At 34.9% G+C, this 21,032-nt stretch overlaps 2 protein-coding genes across 3 annotated transcripts; one reads left to right on the top strand and one right to left on the bottom strand.

Moving 5' to 3' along the window:
• Positions 1–1,074: 1,074 nt before the first annotated feature.
• LOC140836981 (uncharacterized) lies at positions 1,075–11,187 on the top strand. The gene is made up of 3 exons (XM_073202901.1): positions 1,075–1,634; positions 8,304–9,055; positions 10,357–11,187. Exons 1-3 carry the CDS (start codon positions 1,347–1,349, stop codon positions 10,886–10,888), a joined length of 1,572 nt encoding a protein of 523 aa, XP_073059002.1. The 5' UTR covers positions 1,075–1,346; the 3' UTR covers positions 10,889–11,187.
• A 1,116-nt stretch (positions 11,188–12,303) lies between these two features.
• Positions 12,304–20,594, bottom strand: LOC140836980 (vacuolar fusion protein CCZ1 homolog B-like). 2 transcript variants are annotated; one of them, XM_073202898.1, is made up of 11 exons: positions 20,424–20,594; positions 20,056–20,274; positions 18,908–19,001; positions 18,008–18,191; positions 17,869–17,907; positions 17,661–17,770; positions 16,397–16,492; positions 15,847–16,305; positions 14,695–14,850; positions 13,068–13,297; positions 12,304–12,660 (listed from the first exon to the last, which is right to left on the bottom strand). In XM_073202898.1, the coding sequence occupies exons 2-11, from the start codon at positions 20,235–20,237 to the stop codon at positions 12,630–12,632; spliced, it is 1,581 nt and encodes a 526-aa protein (XP_073058999.1). In that variant the 5' UTR covers positions 20,238–20,274; positions 20,424–20,594; the 3' UTR covers positions 12,304–12,629. The 2 variants fall into 2 exon arrangements, with proteins under 2 accessions (XP_073058999.1, XP_073059000.1); XM_073202899.1 differs by lacking the exon at positions 17,869–17,907.
• Between the last annotated feature and the right edge of the window lie 438 nt (positions 20,595–21,032).

Here is a 21,032-nt window from a genome sequence, read left to right as displayed (position 1 = left end):
GGTTCTATCAGAACTAGAATTTTAAACTTATTTTTTAATATTTTAAATTGATCTGTATGAGCTAATATCATATTAATTTAAAATTATACAAATTAAAATTTTCATATAATTTTTTTTTAAAAAAAGTTGAGCCACAAGGACTGTGTATGAAATAATTCTTTAAACGGGTGATTGGAAAAAGAATCAAAATATAGCCATAAATCATCTAAGGGACAGTTAATATATTATCAAGGGATTTATAATCTAAGATTTCTTTGTTGTCGTTGGATTGATACTTGGCTTGCTCATCTGAAAAATTTGTATTAAAATCGTCGGACGTATATAGTTTCAGAAATTAGATTTTTTTTGTGCTTAAATTGTACGTTACTGGTTTTGGGTGGAATAAGTAATATAATCCGGAGGAGTAAGATTTTATGCTAATTTCACAAAAAACCCAATAAAAAAAATTAGTAGATGGGTTATGGACAAAACAGTGTTTTGTTAAATCAATCACTGCACGATGTTCAATAATTTTAATTTGAAAGAATTTATGCTTTGTATATTCACCTATAAAATCATCGATCGCATAATTATGTTAATCCATTTGAAACTAAAAAAATTAAACAATAATTCAATGAATATTTAGTTTTGGACAATTGCATCATAACTTTATTAATTGAGCAGTAGATGTTTTGGTCTGATATGTTAATAACTGGGATGAAAACTATTTACTCTATTTTTTGGCACAAAAGTTGTCGTAAGATGATTTCACGAATCAATTTTGTGAAACGTATATTTAATCTGATCTGATTCATGAAAAAATATTGTTTTTTACGTTAAATAAATATGAATTGAGTTGACTCGTATTATTTATGAGACAATTTCACAAAAGACATGTTGATTTTTTGGATAGGATTTGAGTGGAGTGAGGTTTTCCTTTTAGTAATTTTCTTTTCTAGTATCAAACTACGTTAGCTTAATTTTATTTTAATGTTTTTTTTTTTTGTCAATATGAATTTAATAAATTGTTAAATTTTCCGAACATGGTAAGTAATATGAGGTTGTCACCACGCACGTTTACTTCTGACAGCATTTACGGAATTAATTCCTAAAAAGCGGGAGCAAGAAATATATATTTAGATAGATTTATGTCTCCGATATTGCCATGATACGTAAATCTTGAATTTGTTTGACCACTCGCCAAATCAAGATTCTCTCGGAAAATTCCAGAGAGAAAAGTCTACCCCCGGAAATCTCGTAATTATCCAATTCAGAGTTCAGATGCACCACCGAAAAACTTCGCCTACTGTCAGCTCCGCCGCTGATGCGTAGCCACCGCGAAGATTTCGTTAAATAAGCTGAAAGCGATGAGATCAGAAGCAGTGACCCTGATTCTTGTGAATCTAGCTGGTATAATGGAAAGGGCAGATGAATCCTTGCTGCCGGGGGTTTACAAAGAAGTTGGTGCTGCGCTGCACGCAGATCCCACGCGCCTCGGCTCGTTGACTCTCTTCAGATCAATCGTTCAGTCGTCTTGCTACCCGCTTGCCGCCTACTTGTCGGTGCGTCACAACCGCACGCAGGTTATTGCTCTCGGCGCAATCCTTTGGGCCGCGGCTACTTTCCTCGTCGCCATTTCTTCTACCTTTGCCGAGGTTGGTCGCCTTGCAAACCCGTAAAAAAATACTTTTTTTTATCTATTATGGAGTGGCATGCGCATTAAGATTCTTTCGTGATTTGGAATTTTTCTGCTGAGATTAACGAGGGAAATATCAAAGAAATCGTTTTGATTCTAAGGAAATGCGCCAGAGGAAAACATGTTTTAGCTTTTATATTTCACGGCAATTTATCTGCGGTAAAATACTGAAAACTCTGACTACATTTGTGATTTGATCATCTAATATAGAAATTAAAATTATGTTTGGGTTTATATTTTTCTTGTCCTTTTCTTTTTCGAGTATTTATGGCCTTCTTTGCGCGAAGTTCAACTAGCAGGACTGGATTTTATTTTGAGCTTATGCAATGTGATGTCCTGCTGCTAAATAAGCAATAGTAAAAATATAAAGCTTTTATAAGTTTTATTAAACTAATTTCGTGAAGAAAGTGATATTATGACAACAATTGACTAGCATACTTATATAATGTGTTTGATCTTCATGTTGGGCAAGGGAAAGCCCGACAGGCTAGTTCTTTGTTCATCCTGGAGCGAGCAAGGGTACTCAGTTTTGCATTTAAGCTCTACTCATAGAATAAGTTGCATCTTCCTCTCTGGTCTTTTTTGCTTTATCATTTAATTTTCTTTCATCCCTTTTTCGTGGGCGGAACTCGTATGTTATGTGATTGTCAACTCCAAAAAAGTGATTTAATTTGCTAGAATTGTCAAAATGAAATTGGTGCAAACATAGTTATTAAAACCTTACTAAGCGTGTGGATAGGCTCAAGGTGCAACGAGTCCCAGTTTTTGTGCTTAGATGAATGCCAATCCATATCCCTTTAATTAGGTACACACTACACACCATGGACAAGCTAGCATCTTGGTGTGTGCCTTAAGGCCTAGGCTCCATTTGAAACGTGATTCGGATATAGGGATTGTGCAGTTTGAGGTAAAAGTTTGTTTTCATTAACATGTGCTTACTCTTATAGTAGATTTGTCTTTTTTTTCTTCGTGGTTTTGTATAATAAATTTATTAATGTATCTATTTTTAAGACTTGTCACTCAAATTGAGATTTGAGCTTTGGGGCCTAGGCTCTGGGCGTATATGGACCTTTGTGCCTTTAATAAATGTTGGATATTTTGGAAAGAAAAGCAAAAGAATAAGCGAGAAAACGAAATTGTGACTGCAAAGAATATATGAAATATGTAGAATTTATTGGGAACTCTGAATTTATTTTATTTCTTATTTATTTTTCATGCGTCCTTTCTACATTATAATGACTCATCTATTCACTATTTATGGAGACTCAAACTAATTCATGCTAGTACTCTGGAACTAGAATCATATTACAACCAGAGAATCCTAATACTAATATAACTAGGTTCTTATAATTTACCCGGTTAACGTGGTTTGCAGTCTATTGTGTTAGTCTGAGGGTTTATTGTGCACACACCGAAAGATAACGGCTGTGTGTTCCCACGTCATAAAAAAAACTATGTTCTTCTAATATATAAAAATTTCCATAATCCTAAAATATAGTAGTAGATAAAACTGAATCAGCTTCATGAGTCATGTAAATCATCACTTTTCCTAGGCTCCGAAGCTTCAACTCCAAGATTTTTCCTGGAAGAATTCATCTTCTTTCCCAAAACCAATCAAAGAACGCAAAAAAACTTGCTTTGTTCATGCACGGTATATTGATGATGTCAGAAGGTTTGTTTTTGTTGGCTACAAATAGCTTTGTTCCCTTCACGGCTTCACATATATGTGAATTCTTTTTGCTAATTGAAGATGAATTTTACTAGCACAGTGCATATACTTGGTTGTCTCCATAATTGTCAGTTTTTTCCTCTCCACAACTCCATTTTGTCGAGGAGTATATGGTGCTGTCGAATGATTTTCATTGCCTGCATTGCTATTTAGTGATGATTGTTCCTTTTGTCCTTTTTCATCTGCGTGGTTTAACTGTAGCCTTCGTGTAGCCATCCAGGCCTTGTTTTGTTGACAATGAAGCCTTATTTGTTTCCTATAATGACAAGCAAAACATTTAGGAAGCTCCTCCAATTTAGGTAAACCACTATCTATGAGCTAACTTTCTGTAGATTTATTGGTGGCAAAGCATGATGCTGCAAACAACTACTTCTCTTGAGGTTGATCTTCAATAACTTTTGCTTCACCTTTTTGTTAAGTCTTGCATATATCATCTCCACGTGCCCTAACTATCCACACTTATGGTATCTTGCTTTTGGACTCCACCAACACTTGTTTTGTGGATGTTTGGGTTTTCTGCAATAAGGGCAAGGTGGAAAGACTCTAGTGTTGTCATTTCTTTTCTTGTTCTTTCCTTAACATTTGTTATGTGATTTGTCTTGGAAATCACCCTCTCCAAATGTTTTTGCCTCAGAAGTTTCATTTGTTATGTGATTTGTCTTGGAAATCACCCTCACCAAATGTTTTTGCCTCAGAAGTTTCATTTGTTCGTGTCTGCATGCATTCGATAACTCTACCAAGGTACATGACAGATCTTTTGAGTTTTGCAATGATGAAATCGTGGCTTCAATTTTTTTCCAGAATACTAAGATCTTTTGAAGAGTTTTAGTATTAGAAAAACTTGTAGCAAGGAATCTTGTTTTGTTGATAATATTGAGAAGTTTGTCAGAATATTCTCGATTATTTCTTATTCTTTCATCTTTTGCATCTCAAATTCTCGAATCAAATTCAACCCTCGCATTTATTTGATCCTTCTTTGCTTCAAGAAATCCTAAAATTTCCTCGGTTGTTTTAAGTGTCATTATTCTGGTAAAAACAGAGGTTGAGACCATAGTTTGTCAACCGCACGTAGCAAGGGTATTTGAAAGTAAAGTGCCATAAATATATAATATATAGCATATAGTAATATCAATTCAACAGTTCATGCTTAAATAACAAATATATAAGTTCAAAGCATACAAAACCTCAATTCTAAAACTAGGAAAATATACTTTAAAATTCATCTTCATCATGATCGAGAGCATCTTCTTCATTTGAAATTGCATAACGCTCGGCATCACTCTCTTCTTCACTTTCTTCGTCAAAGTCGAATTCATCCTCTTCACTTGCAAGAGTGTAGTAGATGTTCATATTGGTCTTTTCCTTCTAGACTTAGACGTGACCGCCTTCGAGTTCCTGTAGATGTAGATGTGGTTGCCTTCGACGCGTAGTGTAGGGGTTGCCTTCGAGGCCCCTTTGGATTTTCTCAATGCACAAGGAGCTTCATATACTCCTACAACATCTTGCCAAGTCAAATCATCAACATCATGAACAAAGTCAGGCTCTTCATCCTTCGGTCTCCCTACCAACCATTCATTGTTATCATCTATTTTACTCAATATGATAGGATCGATGGTATCAGGACTATCGTATCTATGTCTTAGAGTTCTGTTGTACTTGATGAACACCAAATCATTCAGGTGTTTTTGCTCCAATATATTCTTTTTGTTGGAATGAAGCTGCATTTATTTATACATGTTTATCAAGGCACGAGGCACGGGAACGAATTCTTAAAACTTCACATTAATAGCAAATAAAAATTGTAATACTATAAATGCTTACATGTTCAAACACATTCCAATTGCGCTCACAACCAGAAGAGCTACAAGTAAAACTGAGTATCTTCTGGGAAAGTCTTTGCAACTTTGGTGTCGAAGTTCCATATGAGTTCCACCATGCTGCTAGTTAATGTCAATAGTTATATTAATATTTCTCATTGAATTTATTTCAAAAAATAGGAAAAACTTGTCCTTAAAACATATTTTCATACCCAGTGATATAACATTTATCATTTCGATTGCAACTTCCTTCCCAAAAAGTCTTTCGGCTTGTTTGTATTTTAACAACCCAGTATGTATTTTTCTCTCGTCTCAGGATCATGAGTCAACCTATTGATTGCATTGTACAACCCCGTAACTACTTCTTCATCTTGTTCTATCTTAGAATTTGAGAACTCGGGGTTCAAGAAATAACCCGCTGCATGCAAGTCTTGATGGAGCTGCGACTGCCACCTATTGTCAATTATCTTAAAAACATATTTGTACCTATCTTTATTATTACCAATGGCTTTTGCTATTTTCTCCTTAGCCCTATCTATTGCGCGTATATATAACCCATGGCAGGCTTCTTCTCCCCATCCACCAACCGAAGTACGTCCAATAATGGGTTACCAACTTTCATAACATAAATGATAGAGTTCCAAACGAAGGCATCGATATAATTTTCTATGCTTTCTTACCAGAGTGTTCCTTAACGAATTTGCTTTGTCCAATTTTCTGAAGTAAAAATATTTCTCAAATTTTGCTTATGCTACTGAAAGCTTCTTTAGTCAAGAAAGCATTGGCAAAACGAGTTTTCACTGGCCTGATAAGGTCTCTTTGGCTTGTGAACTCTCTCCTCATGTTCAACTGTATAGTTTGGTTGTAAATATATCCGTTAACATCGATTGCCCGCTCAGCTGCCCTCATCAAATCCTCAAGCATCAAATCCAAACAACGTGCCGCACACGGGCCCGATATAAGTTTGGATATTTCTCCATCTAACTTCTTTCCAGTAAAGAACAAGACCAGGATACGTTAGTTAATCAAACTAATTAATGAAAGTTAAAATATGTTGTAACTTAGTATGTTATATTTTATCACCATCATAAACATTATTTGATGCACTGTCGGTGACCACTTGAACAATATTATTCACGCTAAATTTTTGCACAAACTTGTCAAGCAACTCAAACATCTTCTCACCAGTGTGAGAATAGCTAGCTATATGCATCAACTGATTCAATAAACAAGTTGCCTTTTGGGGTATTCACCAAGAAATTGATAAGTGATTTCCTCTCTCTATCTATCCACCCAGCAACCATTAAAATACAACCATTTTTCGTCATCTCCTCTTCATTTTGTTTCAAAATCAGCTTTGAATGGTTGATCTCCTCCTTTAAAAGAAGTTCTCTCACCTCATGGTAACTAGGTAGTTTCATCCCCGGACCATGCTGTCCAATTGCTTCGATCATTGACTTGAAGTTGTCATGTTTGACCGCATTGAATGTGATCCTCGCATCATTCATCCGCTAAGGTTTTTATATTTTTAAATCCTCCAACAAGATGTCGTTTGCGCCTTGTTATCTCACCCTTCATAACTTTTTGGCAAAAGTTGCATAATATTCAAGCAGCATTCTTGTCTGAGTTGACCATCCTCCCATAGTTTCATCCAATATTTTTTTCTTATATCTTCTTGTAAGTTTTACATTTTTTAAACTATGAAAAGTAAGAAAAAATAACTTTTCATTGTGAGTATTGAAATATCTTTAAATTAAGAAAAGTTTTAACATCTGAAAATTAAGAAAAGTAAAGTTTGAAAATTATTGAAAAACCTTTAATAGAATAATTAAAATCTGAAAATTATTGTAAATGAGAAAAACGAAATTATTGTAAAATATAAAATTATTTTAAGTTTATTCATTAAAATATCATACAAGACACAAAAAAGCAAGAAATGCCGAAAAATATAATTTTCAGCAAAAACCTAAGACCATGTCAAAAAAACTAAAAATCAGAAAAGAGAGAGAGAGAGAGAGAGAGAGAACCGTGAGAAGAATATATTTGGTGACGCCTGACGGCGTGAATTAAGTCCTGCGGCCGGCCAGCCACTAGCAATAGAAGAGGAGAAGCAGTGGAAATTGTAGGGTTTATGTTAGGGCTGATTGAGAGAAGCGAAGAAGATTGAAACAGAAGAGGAGAGGCAATGTTGAATTGAAATAGAATTGAGCTTAAAAATTGTGCAAAATGGGCTTACAAAATATGCGTCACTTTAAAAAAATGTTTCGTAGCTTTGCTTTTATGATAGTGACGCTACACGAGGATAGTGGCGATAGCGCTCGCTACTTCAAGGTGCAGTGTGTGTAGGCCCTATGACACTTGAGACTACTGCAAACAAGGTCTTTTGATGTTCTTTGCTTCTTCTTCTTTTTTTTCTTTTTTTTTTGCAATGGTTGGATGGTCTGATAGGTCTGGAATTTCTTATTCTTCTTCAACAGCTTCCCACAAATCATTAGAATTCAGATATGTGTCCTTTCCTACAGCCCACAATTGATAATACGTTTCATCAAACATTGGACATGCAATCGCAATGTAAAAACTTTATGAACTCATTCTGAAAATGTTTAAATCTCACATATCTCTCAAGAATGTGGCTCTTGATACCATTTTATTGTATATTTTGGAAGGAAAAGTAAAAGAATGATGAGAAAAACAAATTCTAGACTTCAAAGAATATATGAAACATTTAGAATTTATTGGGGAATTCCTGAAATTATTTTATTTCTTATTTGTTTTCATGTGTTCTCTCTATTCTATAATGACTCGCCTGGTCACTATTTATTGAGACTCAAACTTATTCCTACTAAAACTATAAAACTAGGATCGAGAGAATCCTTATACTAAAATAACTAGGTTCTTATAATATACTATAGTAGTAAACTAAACTGAATCAGCTCCATGAGTCATGCAAATCAACAATAACTGTAGTTGCAGGATGGAGTATAATTTATATTTTGAAATCATGTAACACATGCCACTATATTTTCTTCCATACCATAACTTGCCTTATAGGATGTTTTAGCTGATTTATCTTGTTTAATAGGTTGCAATTTCAAGAGGTCTGAACGGGATTGGACTTGCCATCGTTACTCCTGCAATCCAGTCCCTTGTTGCTGACTCAACCGATGAAAGCAATCGTGGCACCGCTTTTGGTTGGTTACAGTTGACTGGAAACCTAGGTTCCATTATTGGTGGACTTCTTTCCGTACTTATAGCATCTTCGTCATTCATGGGTATCCCTGGTTGGAGAATTGCTTTTCACCTAGTTGGAATCTTAAGTGTTCTTATTGGCATTTTAGTGGGCCTCTTTGCCAATGATCCTCGGTTTTTTGATGCCGATGGTAAAATGAAGGATCAACCTCCACAAAAACCATTCCATGTAGAAGTTAAGGACCTGATTAAAGAAGCAAAAGCCATTATAAAAGTTCCCTCCTTCCAAATACTAATTGCTCAAGGTGTATCAGGATCGTTCCCTTGGTCGGCTCTGTCCTTTGCTCCGATGTGGTTGGAACTTATTGGCTTCTCCCATAAAAAAACAGCAGTAATCTTGACTCTTTTTAATATTTCTGGATCTCTCGGGGGATTGTTTGGTGGAATGATGGGTGATTTTCTTGCTAAACGTCTACCAAATTCTGGTAGAATTATTCTTTCACAGATAAGCTCTGCTTCTGCTATCCCTTTAGCTGCAATTCTGATATTGGGGTTGCCTGACGATCCATCCACCGCGGCAATGCATGGTTTAGTGGTTGTTATCATGGGTTTGATAATCAGTTGGAATGCTCCAGCAACTAACAAGTAGGTAGCTTGAAACTATGTCTCGTTTTGTTGGATAAATTTTTCCTCTTTCCTAAATAAATGGAACTAACTAATTTTGAAGTGCATGTAAAAGAGATGGTGGGAACAATGTCCATTTTGAAGTTCTATGCCAGCAAATTGAACATTTAGTCTTATTTACGTGGTTTTCCAAGATAGAAATGGATGGTTTTTAGTGGTTTATGATTTGGCTTTTTGCTCCCAAAGCATTGTTGGTCAAAAACTTTTGGGCCAACTGATATAATGTTCGTTTGGCTTATAAGAAGTTAATCCTACATGAAACTAAATAATTAACTTACCAAATTGCGAATACACACGCCTACAGATGTGTGAATTTATACACAAGATGTGTAGATTTGGATTGGAGACTGATCCAACGAGTATAAAATTTTAGGGCATGTAGAATGTTTACTAACTAATTTACGGAACAGAAATCATACCAAGTTTCAGTCTGTTTTCCTCTGATCGTGGTTGTTTAAGCAAACTGAGTTTACTTAATTAGTATGTGATTGTTGACTCAAGCAACAGAAGAAATCCTTAAGGCCCTTGCATTCATTCACAGGGTTACATATATCTCAGGTTTGCAGTAATTACAAAAACATCCAGTTAACTTCGAAAATTACGTATCCCCTTATATTTACACTTTTAAGTTTAAAAATTACATATACCTCGCTCGAGGTATATGACTATCTTACAGTAATGCCCTTGAAATGGCGGTTGTAAGGTAGATAAAACCCTCAGGAGATATGCATGTAATTTTTAAACTTAGCAGTACAACATCGGGTGAGGTAAATGTAATTTTAAAGTTAGCCGGGCCTTTTGCAATTATTGTAAACCTGAGGAGAGATGTATGTAATTAACCATTCGTTCACAGGCTGCATTGATATGATTAATTATTTGATGATTGGTTCCTCTAATTTTTTTACTAGAGTTTGTGCTCAAATAAATTTCAAGTCGAAGTCAACAGATCCGCTTTTGCTTAAAAAGCTTGTCTGTTGTCTTGATTTATTTCTTGCTCCATGCAAACTGCTTGTTTTCTGGATATTATTATGGCGGTAGTGAGATGGTTAGATGTGTGGGACAGAGGGCTTTTAGTTCTTGTTTACTCCTATGCCAAATCATTCCTCCTTTTTTCCTAACAAAATGAGGCATACTTCGAACATCTCTTTTATTGTGACGACTATGCTTGTTTGAGATGTGGTAATTTGCTGTTTATTCGAGCATTAAAACAATTCGAATATTTTGCTTATTTCCACTGATTATCTTTCATGGCTATTTTGCAGTCCTATATTTGCAGAAATAGTTCCCGAGAGAGCTCGGACAAGCATCTATGCTCTGGATAGATCTTTTGAGTCTATATTATCTTCATTTGCTCCACCAGTTGTCGGGATTTTAGCTCAGCAAGTTTATGGCTATAAACCTCTTCCAGAAGGATCAGCAGACTCGAAAATTATTGAAACTGATAGAGAAAATGCCGCTTCACTTGGCAAAGCACTTTACACTGCAATAGGAATCCCAATGGCAATATGCTGTGTCATCTATTCATTTCTCTACTGCACATATCCAAGGGACAGGGATAGGGCGAAAATGGATGCTTTAATCGAGTCAGAGCTGCAGCAGATTGACACAGATGATTCTGCTTTGATTCAAGAATACAATCAGCTTCGTGTCTCTGAATCTGGTCGATCAAACGGGAAGGACAGAACCGTGATAGACGTTGGATACGAAGCAGACGGAAGTGTTGATTTAAGCGAGAATGATGAGCAGAGGTTGTTGTCTCGTGATCTGGCTTTCTCAGATGCACACAAATTGTAAAGGTATTCTCCACTTCCCATATTCTGACCGATTTGTTGTCCCGTCCAATGATCTTGGTCTTGATCATTTTACGTGAAATCACACGACATGTCATACACGTGAATCTTTTTAAATGACACCGATCCATATCTAATGGTGTAGAGTTCGAAGGTTTGTCGTTGTACTTACATATGGGGAACACCACTACTTCATGAAAGAAACATTCTTGTTGTTCTCTTCGAGTTGTGATTTTACATTTTTGAGAATGTGGATTACTCTATTGGAGGACTTAAATAGGTTGCATTTGAATATTATATTTATATATATATACATATATATATACATATATATATATATATATATATATATATATATATATATATATATATAAAAACTAATTGCAGTTGTGTTGTGTTGTGTGGATTTGTATTCCATAAATTAAACTCACTTGGAATACCATGAGACATATAAAATAAGGTACATCCAAATCAATTTACTATTTCAATTGGAGAGCTCATGTCAACGACCAGAATGAAATGTTATTTAACAGTGAAAGAGTGTTCTAAAAGATGTCGTGTAGGATTGTCCACTTCAATTTTTCGAAAGACGGATGCCTTTGGACGTAAAATCGGACGTTTAGACTGTTTAGTTGTTGTCTAATTTAGTATATAGAATTTTTATTATTTTTTTAAAAAAATTGTTCAACATATTTTTTAATCAAATTGTATCGAATAAAAATGATAAATATAATTAATTTTGAATATGATATAGAAAAACTATTTGAGAAATATGGAGATGAACAAAAAAATTAAATATTTAAGTAAAAGAAAAATCCTAGGCGGCCGCCTCAACTACTAGGTGGTGGGTGATCGTCTGCACACCATTTTTTAAAATATTGTGAAAGAGTAAGTATTTTATGAGACGATATCACATATATATCTATAGCAGTGAGATAGGTCAATTCGATATATATCTATCATGAAAAGTAATATTTTTTGCACCAAAAATAATATTTTTTCATGAGTTGAATATGATCGAAAATTCATATTATAAAATTAACTCGTGCGACGATCTTACTGGAGTTTTTGTGATAAGGATATCGGGCACCCCTATCAAAATCCTACTCAGTGAAGGCAACTAACTCACTAGGAATTTTCTAGAGAACCAAGTTGAATAAAGTGCTGGCCATTGACAATACTAGATGGATCGACATTATCATTCTCATGCGAGGGACCTTCTCTCTTTTGAGGACCTGTGCACTTTCCCTTTTCTGGGCCTATAATCGCTAGTGGAGATGACGATCTCAAGTTCTTTTACTCCATTCAAAAAATATTTTCCGATTTTTTTTTTTCCAATTGTTCATTTCTTGAAGAGGCAGACGGCAACTCGTAGGTGACAAAAAAAACTTTACATGGAAAGTTTGATCAGACAATAAATAAATGAAAATCCATTTATTCGTAGCTACTTCTCATTTGTATTTATTATACACAAATGCTCGCTAGTATACATAAATTAATGTGATTGCGAGCATGACAGTTAATCCGAACCCAATTAGACAAGGTAAATATCGTACGTAAGGACCAACAATATCGGATTTGTTATGAAATACATCTGCAACGGCACACATGTTTTCTTCTGGCATAGCGACATCTACAGCAGCCTGACTCTTCTTTTCTTTTTCTTTTTTTTTTTTCAATAGATAACATACAAGAGAAACAAGGGAGTAATAAATAGCCGAGTATGCATCCAACGTACCATGTTCTTAGTCCAAGGAAAAAGCACCATCACAATACCTGATTAAATAACCAAAGATTGTTAGATCTTAGCCCACAAATAACTCACACACAATACGAACGTAACAGACTCGCTCTCCAGCTCAACCAAATAAATTTAGCTAGTTTATTGCTGGCATTGTACGAGTCGTGCCATGTATCATTCAGAAAAAATGGATCCTTTAATTGATTTTTGAATTATTCTAACATTTGGCTACATTTTAAATATTTAAGTAAAAAATTACAGGAAAACACCACAAGCTAATGAGCTTTTGAGTGATGATGTATAAGCTCAAGTCCAAAAACATTAGTGCTCTGAGTGTAAGTCAAGCACAAAAACTACATTGATCGATTCATTCTTCAGAAACGAAATTTTTAACTGGCAGTGTTTACGAGTTTTCTATGAGCTGGCCAGAAGAGAATGTTACCTCTCGCTGAACTTTTCGACAGCTCCAGAGGCATAGAGAAGGGTTTCATTTGCTTTCTCCAGGACCATATAAAGCTCCTTTCCCCGAGTAAGTCGAGCAATAAGCCAAGCGTTGTTTTTTGCTCTAATGCATACTTCAAAATCCTTCTCCAAGCCTGGCATATCCCATTTAGTTTTATTCTTTTCTAAATCAACCTCCTCTCGAAGCTTACTCAGTGCAATTAAGGATTCCTGTAGCATGTTATTACACAAACGTATTCACTTACATGGACATGATCGATATAATATCACTGATTAACCAGAAAAATACAAACATGCCTCTCTCCTGTTAGCAACTAAATAAAATCAAAAAATAATAACTGCAGTCAAAAACACGGGAGAAATAATAGTTACAGCCAAGTCATATTAATGTATGGTCGAATCATTTAATTTCTTTGTGATGCTTCTTTTTGCTTTTACTCTCTTCTCAAAATTCAAAGTTGAATTTTTTATTTCCTGCAAACTAGAATTTAGATAAACTAATCCACGCAAGTTTCACCAGCATTCTTGCTAGTCATTAACTGATGCAAAAATTGTCACTAGCATAAACCTCTTCCTTGGAGGGATATAGACATGTTCAAAAACCCATGTCAAGAAGCAAAAAAAACCTCACCCCCTCCCAATGTTGTAATAAAAAAATAAAAGATGCAAAAATTAGGATACTGATCTTTGGGTCACACACATACTGAAAAAAAGAATCAAATACCAAGTCTAAACATCACTCCTCACTTGTCTTCGATTCAAATCAATATACAAAACAAAATTAAAGGGGCGATTACAATAACAGTTTAAGCATCTTAGCTTCAATCAATACACACATGAATTTTCTTTATCCTGAAATAAGAACAAGAAGCTACAACTATCCCTTCTCTTTTATCTTTCATCAGTTTAAATCAGGCTTGAGATTTCAATTTAATTGTATAACTATAAATTGATGACGCTGATATATATATTAACTTCTTATCATTCTATTATACATCCTTGATCATCCCATCCACCAAACCAACGGTAATAATAGAAATAATCGCATCAACAGATGCAAAGTATATTGTTTTCCCATCGTGGACATTTAAGATATCCTTGCACTTTTTAGTTTTACTTACCTTCCTCTGACCCCTTGATAAAGTAACTGGGAACACGACTTTCAAGAACCATGGAACAGTTACACGATCCAGTTCGACAGCTGGAACATGAGACAGAATAGGCTGAAACTATGTCCAAGATTTCACTGTCTTGTCAGTATTCATGCAATAATATCATGAAGCCCACAACCAACCATAGAGATGAGCAGTCGGTTTGCATTGTAGCATCTCTAAGACATTGAGATTCTAGCTATTTTATCAAGTCAAAATCACCCAGAAATCTCAGTAGGCATGGTGATGATCTATATAGAGATTTTGAGCCGTTCATAGATAAGAATAATACTGACTAACCAGATATTATCAAAGATAAGAACAAAACATCGATACAACTACCATCAACATAGGGGAGCATAGCAAAGTACAATAGTAACAGGTTAAGCTCTATACCAATCTAGTGGTTCAGATTTCACGATATGGAATGCTTACTACTCATAGAACAAAACTAACCTTTGTCAGAGTTGTTACTTTTCCAGGAGGAGAAGCCCTAGATACAAGTCTATCACCATCAACCAGCAAATACCGATATCCCCTCACATGATATGCGTTCTCACCTCCCCACCCTCTAGATAGTTTCTCTTCAACTTTGGACATCTTCAGTGATACCTGAGAACCAAAACAAAATGCAATTTATTGAAGCAACTGCACAAAAACACTGTTCACTCATTTATATAGTTCTAAAGTTTAGTGTAGAGAAAAAACACCATCAGAAAGCCTAAAAATATACCATGTAAAATCCAAAGTTAAATTTCCAAAGATTCGTGACTCGTGAAAATGGGCATGCATGATTAGCAACACCATAAAGATGACCGCAAAGAATATTCAATTAACAAGACTCGTGAAAACGGGCATACTGAATTAGCAACACCATAAAGATTATCACCAATAAATATTCTGTTAACAAGCTGCAAGACCCAATTTAATGGAGTAAAAAGGTTAAGAACAACCAATATATGTAGTATATTAATTGATCGGCCTCATCAATCTTATAAAGGAGCCTCACCACCCAACCCATGGTTTAAAATCTATGATGTGTTCCGGGTTTCTTATTATATTACACGTGCGCATCAAAAGAAAAATGGAAGACAGATACTTATTATGATCGACCAAAACTTAAAGATTACGGTTCGTTTCATTTTGTGCACGTCGTTCGTCATTCCGGAAAATGAAACTAAATATTACTCTAGCATTTCATTTCTTTCCCCAAAACTTATTCCCACTCATTTCTTATCTTCCAATATAATCATTACATTTTATTGAGTTTTCAACACTTCTCAGAAATACTCTTTTATTATATTCTATTTTCAGGCAATATCATATATGCTGAATTTTAAAATACCTACTGACTGCTAATATGTGTTTGTGTGTGCGCGCTTGCGGGTGTCATTAGTTGTAATACTGATACATTATCGCATGATGTAATTATTAAGGTAAAAATATCTCATTCAGAAAACAATACCAAACAAGCATCACATTCTTCAGAAATTTCCAACCGAAACCCAAAATAGAAGTATATAGCTGCTAATGGGAAAAATCACACAGTTAATTACTGATGTCGATAAAGCTGTCCATATCGAAAATCAAAATCTTAGAATAACTCACAGTTTCAACAATTTGTTGCTTCACCAGAGCAACTCCTTGTTCCCCATTGACCACAGATGAGACAGGAATAAGAAGAATTATGGTTAGGCCACGATGCTGATAAGGAATAAGATACATCTTCTCCTCTGTTTGACGAAGCCAAACTGTTGGGCTCTTAGACACCAAACTACCAGCCTCTACACCCCAAATATCAGTGACAAGAAAACCATCCTTCCCTTTTGACCATTTGGCATGTTGCAAGGGCCTCAAGACATGATAACCACGATTTCCAGCTGGAGATATATCACGGGAATTACAATATTGATCCGCAACACGACCAGAATCCGCTAAAACAGCTCCAGCAGAAGTATTGCATGCGGTGTCTCCTTTATGTGAATAGGACCATGATCTTGCTCCAGAGGATAGAGCAAGTGCAGTTAACCTTGACACGGAATAAGTAAACATGCTAACTGTGTCGATCTGAAAAAGAAAAGACTTGCTCTCATTTTTTCATAAACCCCAGTGGTGTGAAGCAAGAGGTGTGCCAAAACAGAAAACAATCAAACCGTACAGGAGAAAGAGTTGTGGAGACCATCAGATCATGGAACATCGTCATCGAGTAGCATCGTGCATTCCCCGCACATGACTCTAACACTTGAACGAGAGACTGCAAAAAAGGATATGTAAAGAAGCAATTTTAACATGTATGGGAGGGATGAATTAAAATTTGGTAAGTAGTCATAGAAGACAGTATCCGTTTCTGATCAGTGCACATTCATATCTGTCCATCCTTGATATTAAACGATATTGTGTTGAGTATCAAGTTACTGCTTTACTCCTGATACCAAAAAGGTCCCATAAACTCCAAGTCTCCAAATTTCCTAAAGTTTATATTTCTCCATAACTTCACCATCCAAACAGTCCAACCGTGACCAAAAACATAATATACCACTTTCCGAAACCACTCTAAAATTCAAAATTTAAAACAAAAATACAAACTAAAGATTACTAGTATGAGTATCTATATTTTAAAATGATTACCCAGATAAAAGAGGACCTGCAAGTTGCTTGAACCAGTGCTGCATCAGGTGTGTGTATGTGCAATGGTGTAAGCATTAGGTTTATAAAAACTTCACAATATGGACAGATGGACAAGGAAAACTGATGTTACTTTGAAACTTCTTATTTGTGGATTAATGGTGTCTAATAAAACCAAGACAGTTAGAAATGAAAACTGGTTCCAATTTAAAATGGCAAAATAAACATATACGTTATACTTTATAATTGACGATCATTGCGAAACAGGTGGGCAGTTGTCCATAGATGTTCAGTAGGAATTTATGTGCATTAAATAAAAATTTAGAGGTCATATCCTTCATCTCAAATCTCAAGTTTCTTTCTAAATAAGTTGACAGATAATTAAAACATTTCATATTCATATAACTACACAAATGATATGGACAATACAACAGCAGTTATAGCATTCCTAACAATAACTTACCCAAGAAGAAAATATCATAAAATTAATACAGAGCAGCGTGTTTCCAACCCACTTAATATTTGATATCAAACATCAATTGAAGGTCCAGTAGGTTTCCTTTGACTTTTGAAAGATCGGTCGGAGCTCAATAAAGTATCACGGTAAGCTTAACCAGATAACTAATCATTGAATAGCCACTACAACTAAAAGCTTTTGCAGTTAACATTGTGAGACAGTTGATATTTGCAGTTTCTAGAACTAAAATAAGCAGAAAAATTGTCCATGGCATATTTTACAATCTAACGGATGAGAAACTGCTGAATTTCGATACCTGAGTGAATACCTAGAAACTAACCTGAACTTCAATAGCAGCTTCACGCCCCACAGTTAACATTTTTACTGTTCCAATTTCTTTCAGAGAGTCGCGAAAATTTGGCAACTGAAGTTTCTTCCCAACCAAAAAATCTGGCCCAAAAAGAAAACGCGGGTCAAAATGGCAGCATCGGATTGCTCCAAAAGACACATGAAATCGGAATCATTTGATACAGCAACTGCAGCATTACCCCAGCAGCAATAATCCAATGGAGACCGCTTTTCATATGCTGACAATTAGTCACTCAAGTTGAAAAATTGTAAACAAAAGAAACTATAAGGGGAAAAATCAAGTATATGTAATACAAAAGTAATATGAAGACCACTCACCGCTCAGAAAGTCCATGATGAAATAATACAAATGGGTCCGGACAAGCCCACCAGATGGTTCTTTATCAACCAATGCTCTAACAGATCCATGAAAGAACATAAAAAGGGAATGTACTTCTTTGAGAATGCTTCGTAAAGCATCAATTCGCCATATGGCTTCTGACTCCTTACTTTTTTCAACTACCTAATGAAAAATTAGATAATTAGTGGGAAACTATGTCAGGAACCGATGCAAAGTTATGGCCTATACACTGACCTAACTTAATCTCGATGAACAAAAATGCTGCGGTTGCACAGAATGCATACAAAAATAAAGTTTTCATGATAGAATATGCTTTCATATTCTTATGGATACAAGAAACTCATCTTCGTCCAAAATCACTTATACGGATTTAATTTCATAAAATAAAGCAAATTTCAATATATTAAAACATTTTGTTGTAGTATAGAGCTCTTGTTTCGCACTTTCACAGATGTCGAATCATCGAAATAAATCACATCCAAATTTTCTTCAACCTTATATGCAGATTGCAGATCGTCTTGCTTCATTTACTGCAAGGTCTGACAATCAATTAAAGAAGAAGGAAAGAGTAAAGAAGCTTTTTTATACTAAACCAATCATCTTTTAGAAATTGAACATGATATGAGATAAAGATATGGGCACTGCTATTAAAGAACGTCAAACATTAAATAAGATCAAATTTCAATCATTATAACGTGTGTAAATAATTTTTTCCATAGAAATGTGACTAATGTCAAAACCATAACTGCTTAGCATATTGTGAAACGGTGGAAAATAAAGTAATATCACTGCTTGATCATCGTTACAGTAGCCAAAGATATAATCTTTCCAATCGAAGAAAATAAGACTCTGTCTTCTTAAAAAAAAGGTCATCGCACCATCACCATCCATATATCTGGCTCTGGTTCATAAAAAACATGAGAATGCATCTCAGCTTCAATGACCTCACACGCTGCCTCTGGAGAGAAAATCCTGCAGAAAACCCATGTGATGAACCAATTATCATAAAGATACAAGAAATCATCATGGTAATCACAAACTGGAGATAAAACTTTCCAGAATGTTCTTTTCGTAGTTATAGTTCTAAAACAAATGAATCTACAGCTTGAAGTAGGTAATAGGTAAGCCTTGTCATAAATAGCATCAAAAACAGTGAAGAGGAAATATCACACAGAGAAACCCATATAATATCTTTAAAACTTCCAATACATTTACAACATACACAGATAACCCATAGGTAGACATGTAATGAGAAATTCAGAGCATGGAAACATATCATTCATAAAAGTTTAAACTGGCCAAAGATAGCTGTAGGCAGGGAAACCGTAGGACTTATTCAATTGCAATCAGTAAGATAATTAAATGGAGTCCAGTGAATGGTGTAATATGAGGTCCAATGAAGTCCAATGAATGGTGTAATAAGACTCCTTAATTCTATTTTGAAAGATCTTCAACCGATCAATTCTTTGTTTTCAGTCCCTCTGCTTTCCATTGCTTTCATTGGCCAAATGATAGAATATTTAGTTATTATATCTCATTCAAGGGAAATTGAAGATATTAAACATTATATCCTCAAAATATCTTTCGAACTCCATACAGAATAAAATCTTAGACAACAAGCCAGAATCATCAAGACCATTTTCTCCAAGTAATATCGGAAGTAGAAAATTTAAATATATTGGAACTATCAATTTCAAATTAATTGATTTCACAAATACTGTTTGCCTGATGTTAACGATAATTCCAATAAAAAGAAACGAAAACAAAGAGAGAGTTAGCTTAACAAAACCAATGAACCAATATTACTAAATGATATGAAATTAGACGTTAGGCCCTGAGCGGAACAAAATAAATGGGATAACCAAATAACCAAACAAGGGTCTGCATCGCCATTGCCCTTCTGATAGCATATAGCTTGATATCGTTCTTACAATGCAACACATGCGTCTTTCAAAAACAACTTTAAAAGAGAGAGCTTATGTTAAAGTAAAGTCAAACTGTACATGCGACAATCACAATAGCAAACCTAGTAAAACTGATGAGTCCTTCACTGAGACCAATGACAGAGAGCTGAGTCGAAAAGGGTAGATCCGAGGGATAAAAGAAGAGAATCTTCTCCAATTCCTGCCCTTCATTTTGGCCCCTTCTCAAATCAAAAACACACAATTTAACTGATTCACTAGCATTACTTCCAGATGTCACTCCCATTAAAGATTCCGATTCCCCCACAATACTCACCAGTCACCTAACAAAAAAAAAATCATAAACACATTCAGTAGATCTAGTGATATTAATATCTGAATTTATAGACACTGTCTAATGTAACTGTCGATGACCGCCGGCCAAAATAATAATCAACGCGGTGAAATCGAAGAAACGAGACGAAATGCAAACCTATGCTTGGGATTTGAAGAATGACCAGGAAATTGGTGAAGTTTGAGAATCGAAGATGTAGTAAGTAGGAAGAGCCTGTTGGAGTAAGAAGAGGAACCAAAAATGGCGAGAAGGATGATCAGCTGCTTCTTCCTTTTAGCGGAAATACGACGCGTATTCGTATAAATTGATTTTTTTTTTCAGGATTTGTGTTTATTTATATATATAATAATTTTTAATTATTATTAATGTAATTATTTTAAATATGTAAAATAAATTGTTTATTTGAAATTTTGAAAGTGGCCCAGATATACGATGATGTTATAGATATTCATAGGGTTTCATGCAAAACAACACGATGTGTTTGAGCTATCCAGTCATCTAGGACAATAATCGGCGGTTTATAATTTTAAATTTTAGAATCTTTTAATATTTTAAATTGATTTATCCGGACTAATATCATATTATTTCAAAATTATACAAAAGTTACGTATAAATTTTTTTTAAAAAAATTGAGCCGGGAAGCTTATCGATCATACTATTCAGAGATCTCATGACCGAGCTGACATGGATAGCAAAATAATTGGAAGATGATAGATACCATTAACTCGTACTTTGTCCGAAAAATAT

The sequence above is a fragment of the Primulina eburnea genome, chromosome 7 (genome assembly GCF_022965805.1).
Source record: "Primulina eburnea isolate SZY01 chromosome 7, ASM2296580v1, whole genome shotgun sequence".
NCBI classification, from domain to species: domain Eukaryota; kingdom Viridiplantae; phylum Streptophyta; class Magnoliopsida; order Lamiales; family Gesneriaceae; genus Primulina; species Primulina eburnea.
This window is presented reverse-complemented; position numbering and strand designations above follow the sequence as displayed.

Excerpts from the sequence above, each read along its gene's own strand:
- LOC140836981 (XM_073202901.1), top strand. The coding sequence starts at position 1,347 with ATGAGATCAGAAGCAGTGACCCTGATTCTTGTGAATCTAGCTGGTATA. Across the intron at positions 1,635-8,303 it reads TTTCTTCTACCTTTGCCGAG|GTTGCAATTTCAAGAGGTCT; the intron begins GTTGGTCGCCTT and ends CTTGTTTAATAG. Across the intron at positions 9,056-10,356 it reads AATGCTCCAGCAACTAACAA|TCCTATATTTGCAGAAATAG; the intron begins GTAGGTAGCTTG and ends GCTATTTTGCAG.
- LOC140836980 (XM_073202898.1), bottom strand. The coding sequence starts at position 20,237 with ATGGGAGTGACATCTGGAAGTAATGCTAGTGAATCAGTTAAATTGTGT. Across the intron at positions 19,002-20,055 it reads GGACTCATCAGTTTTACTAG|GATTTTCTCTCCAGAGGCAG; the intron begins GTTTGCTATTGT and ends GGTTTTCTGCAG. Across the intron at positions 12,661-13,067 it reads GTCGAAAAGTTCAGCGAGAG|GTATTGTGATGGTGCTTTTT; the intron begins GTAACATTCTCT and ends TTATTTAATCAG.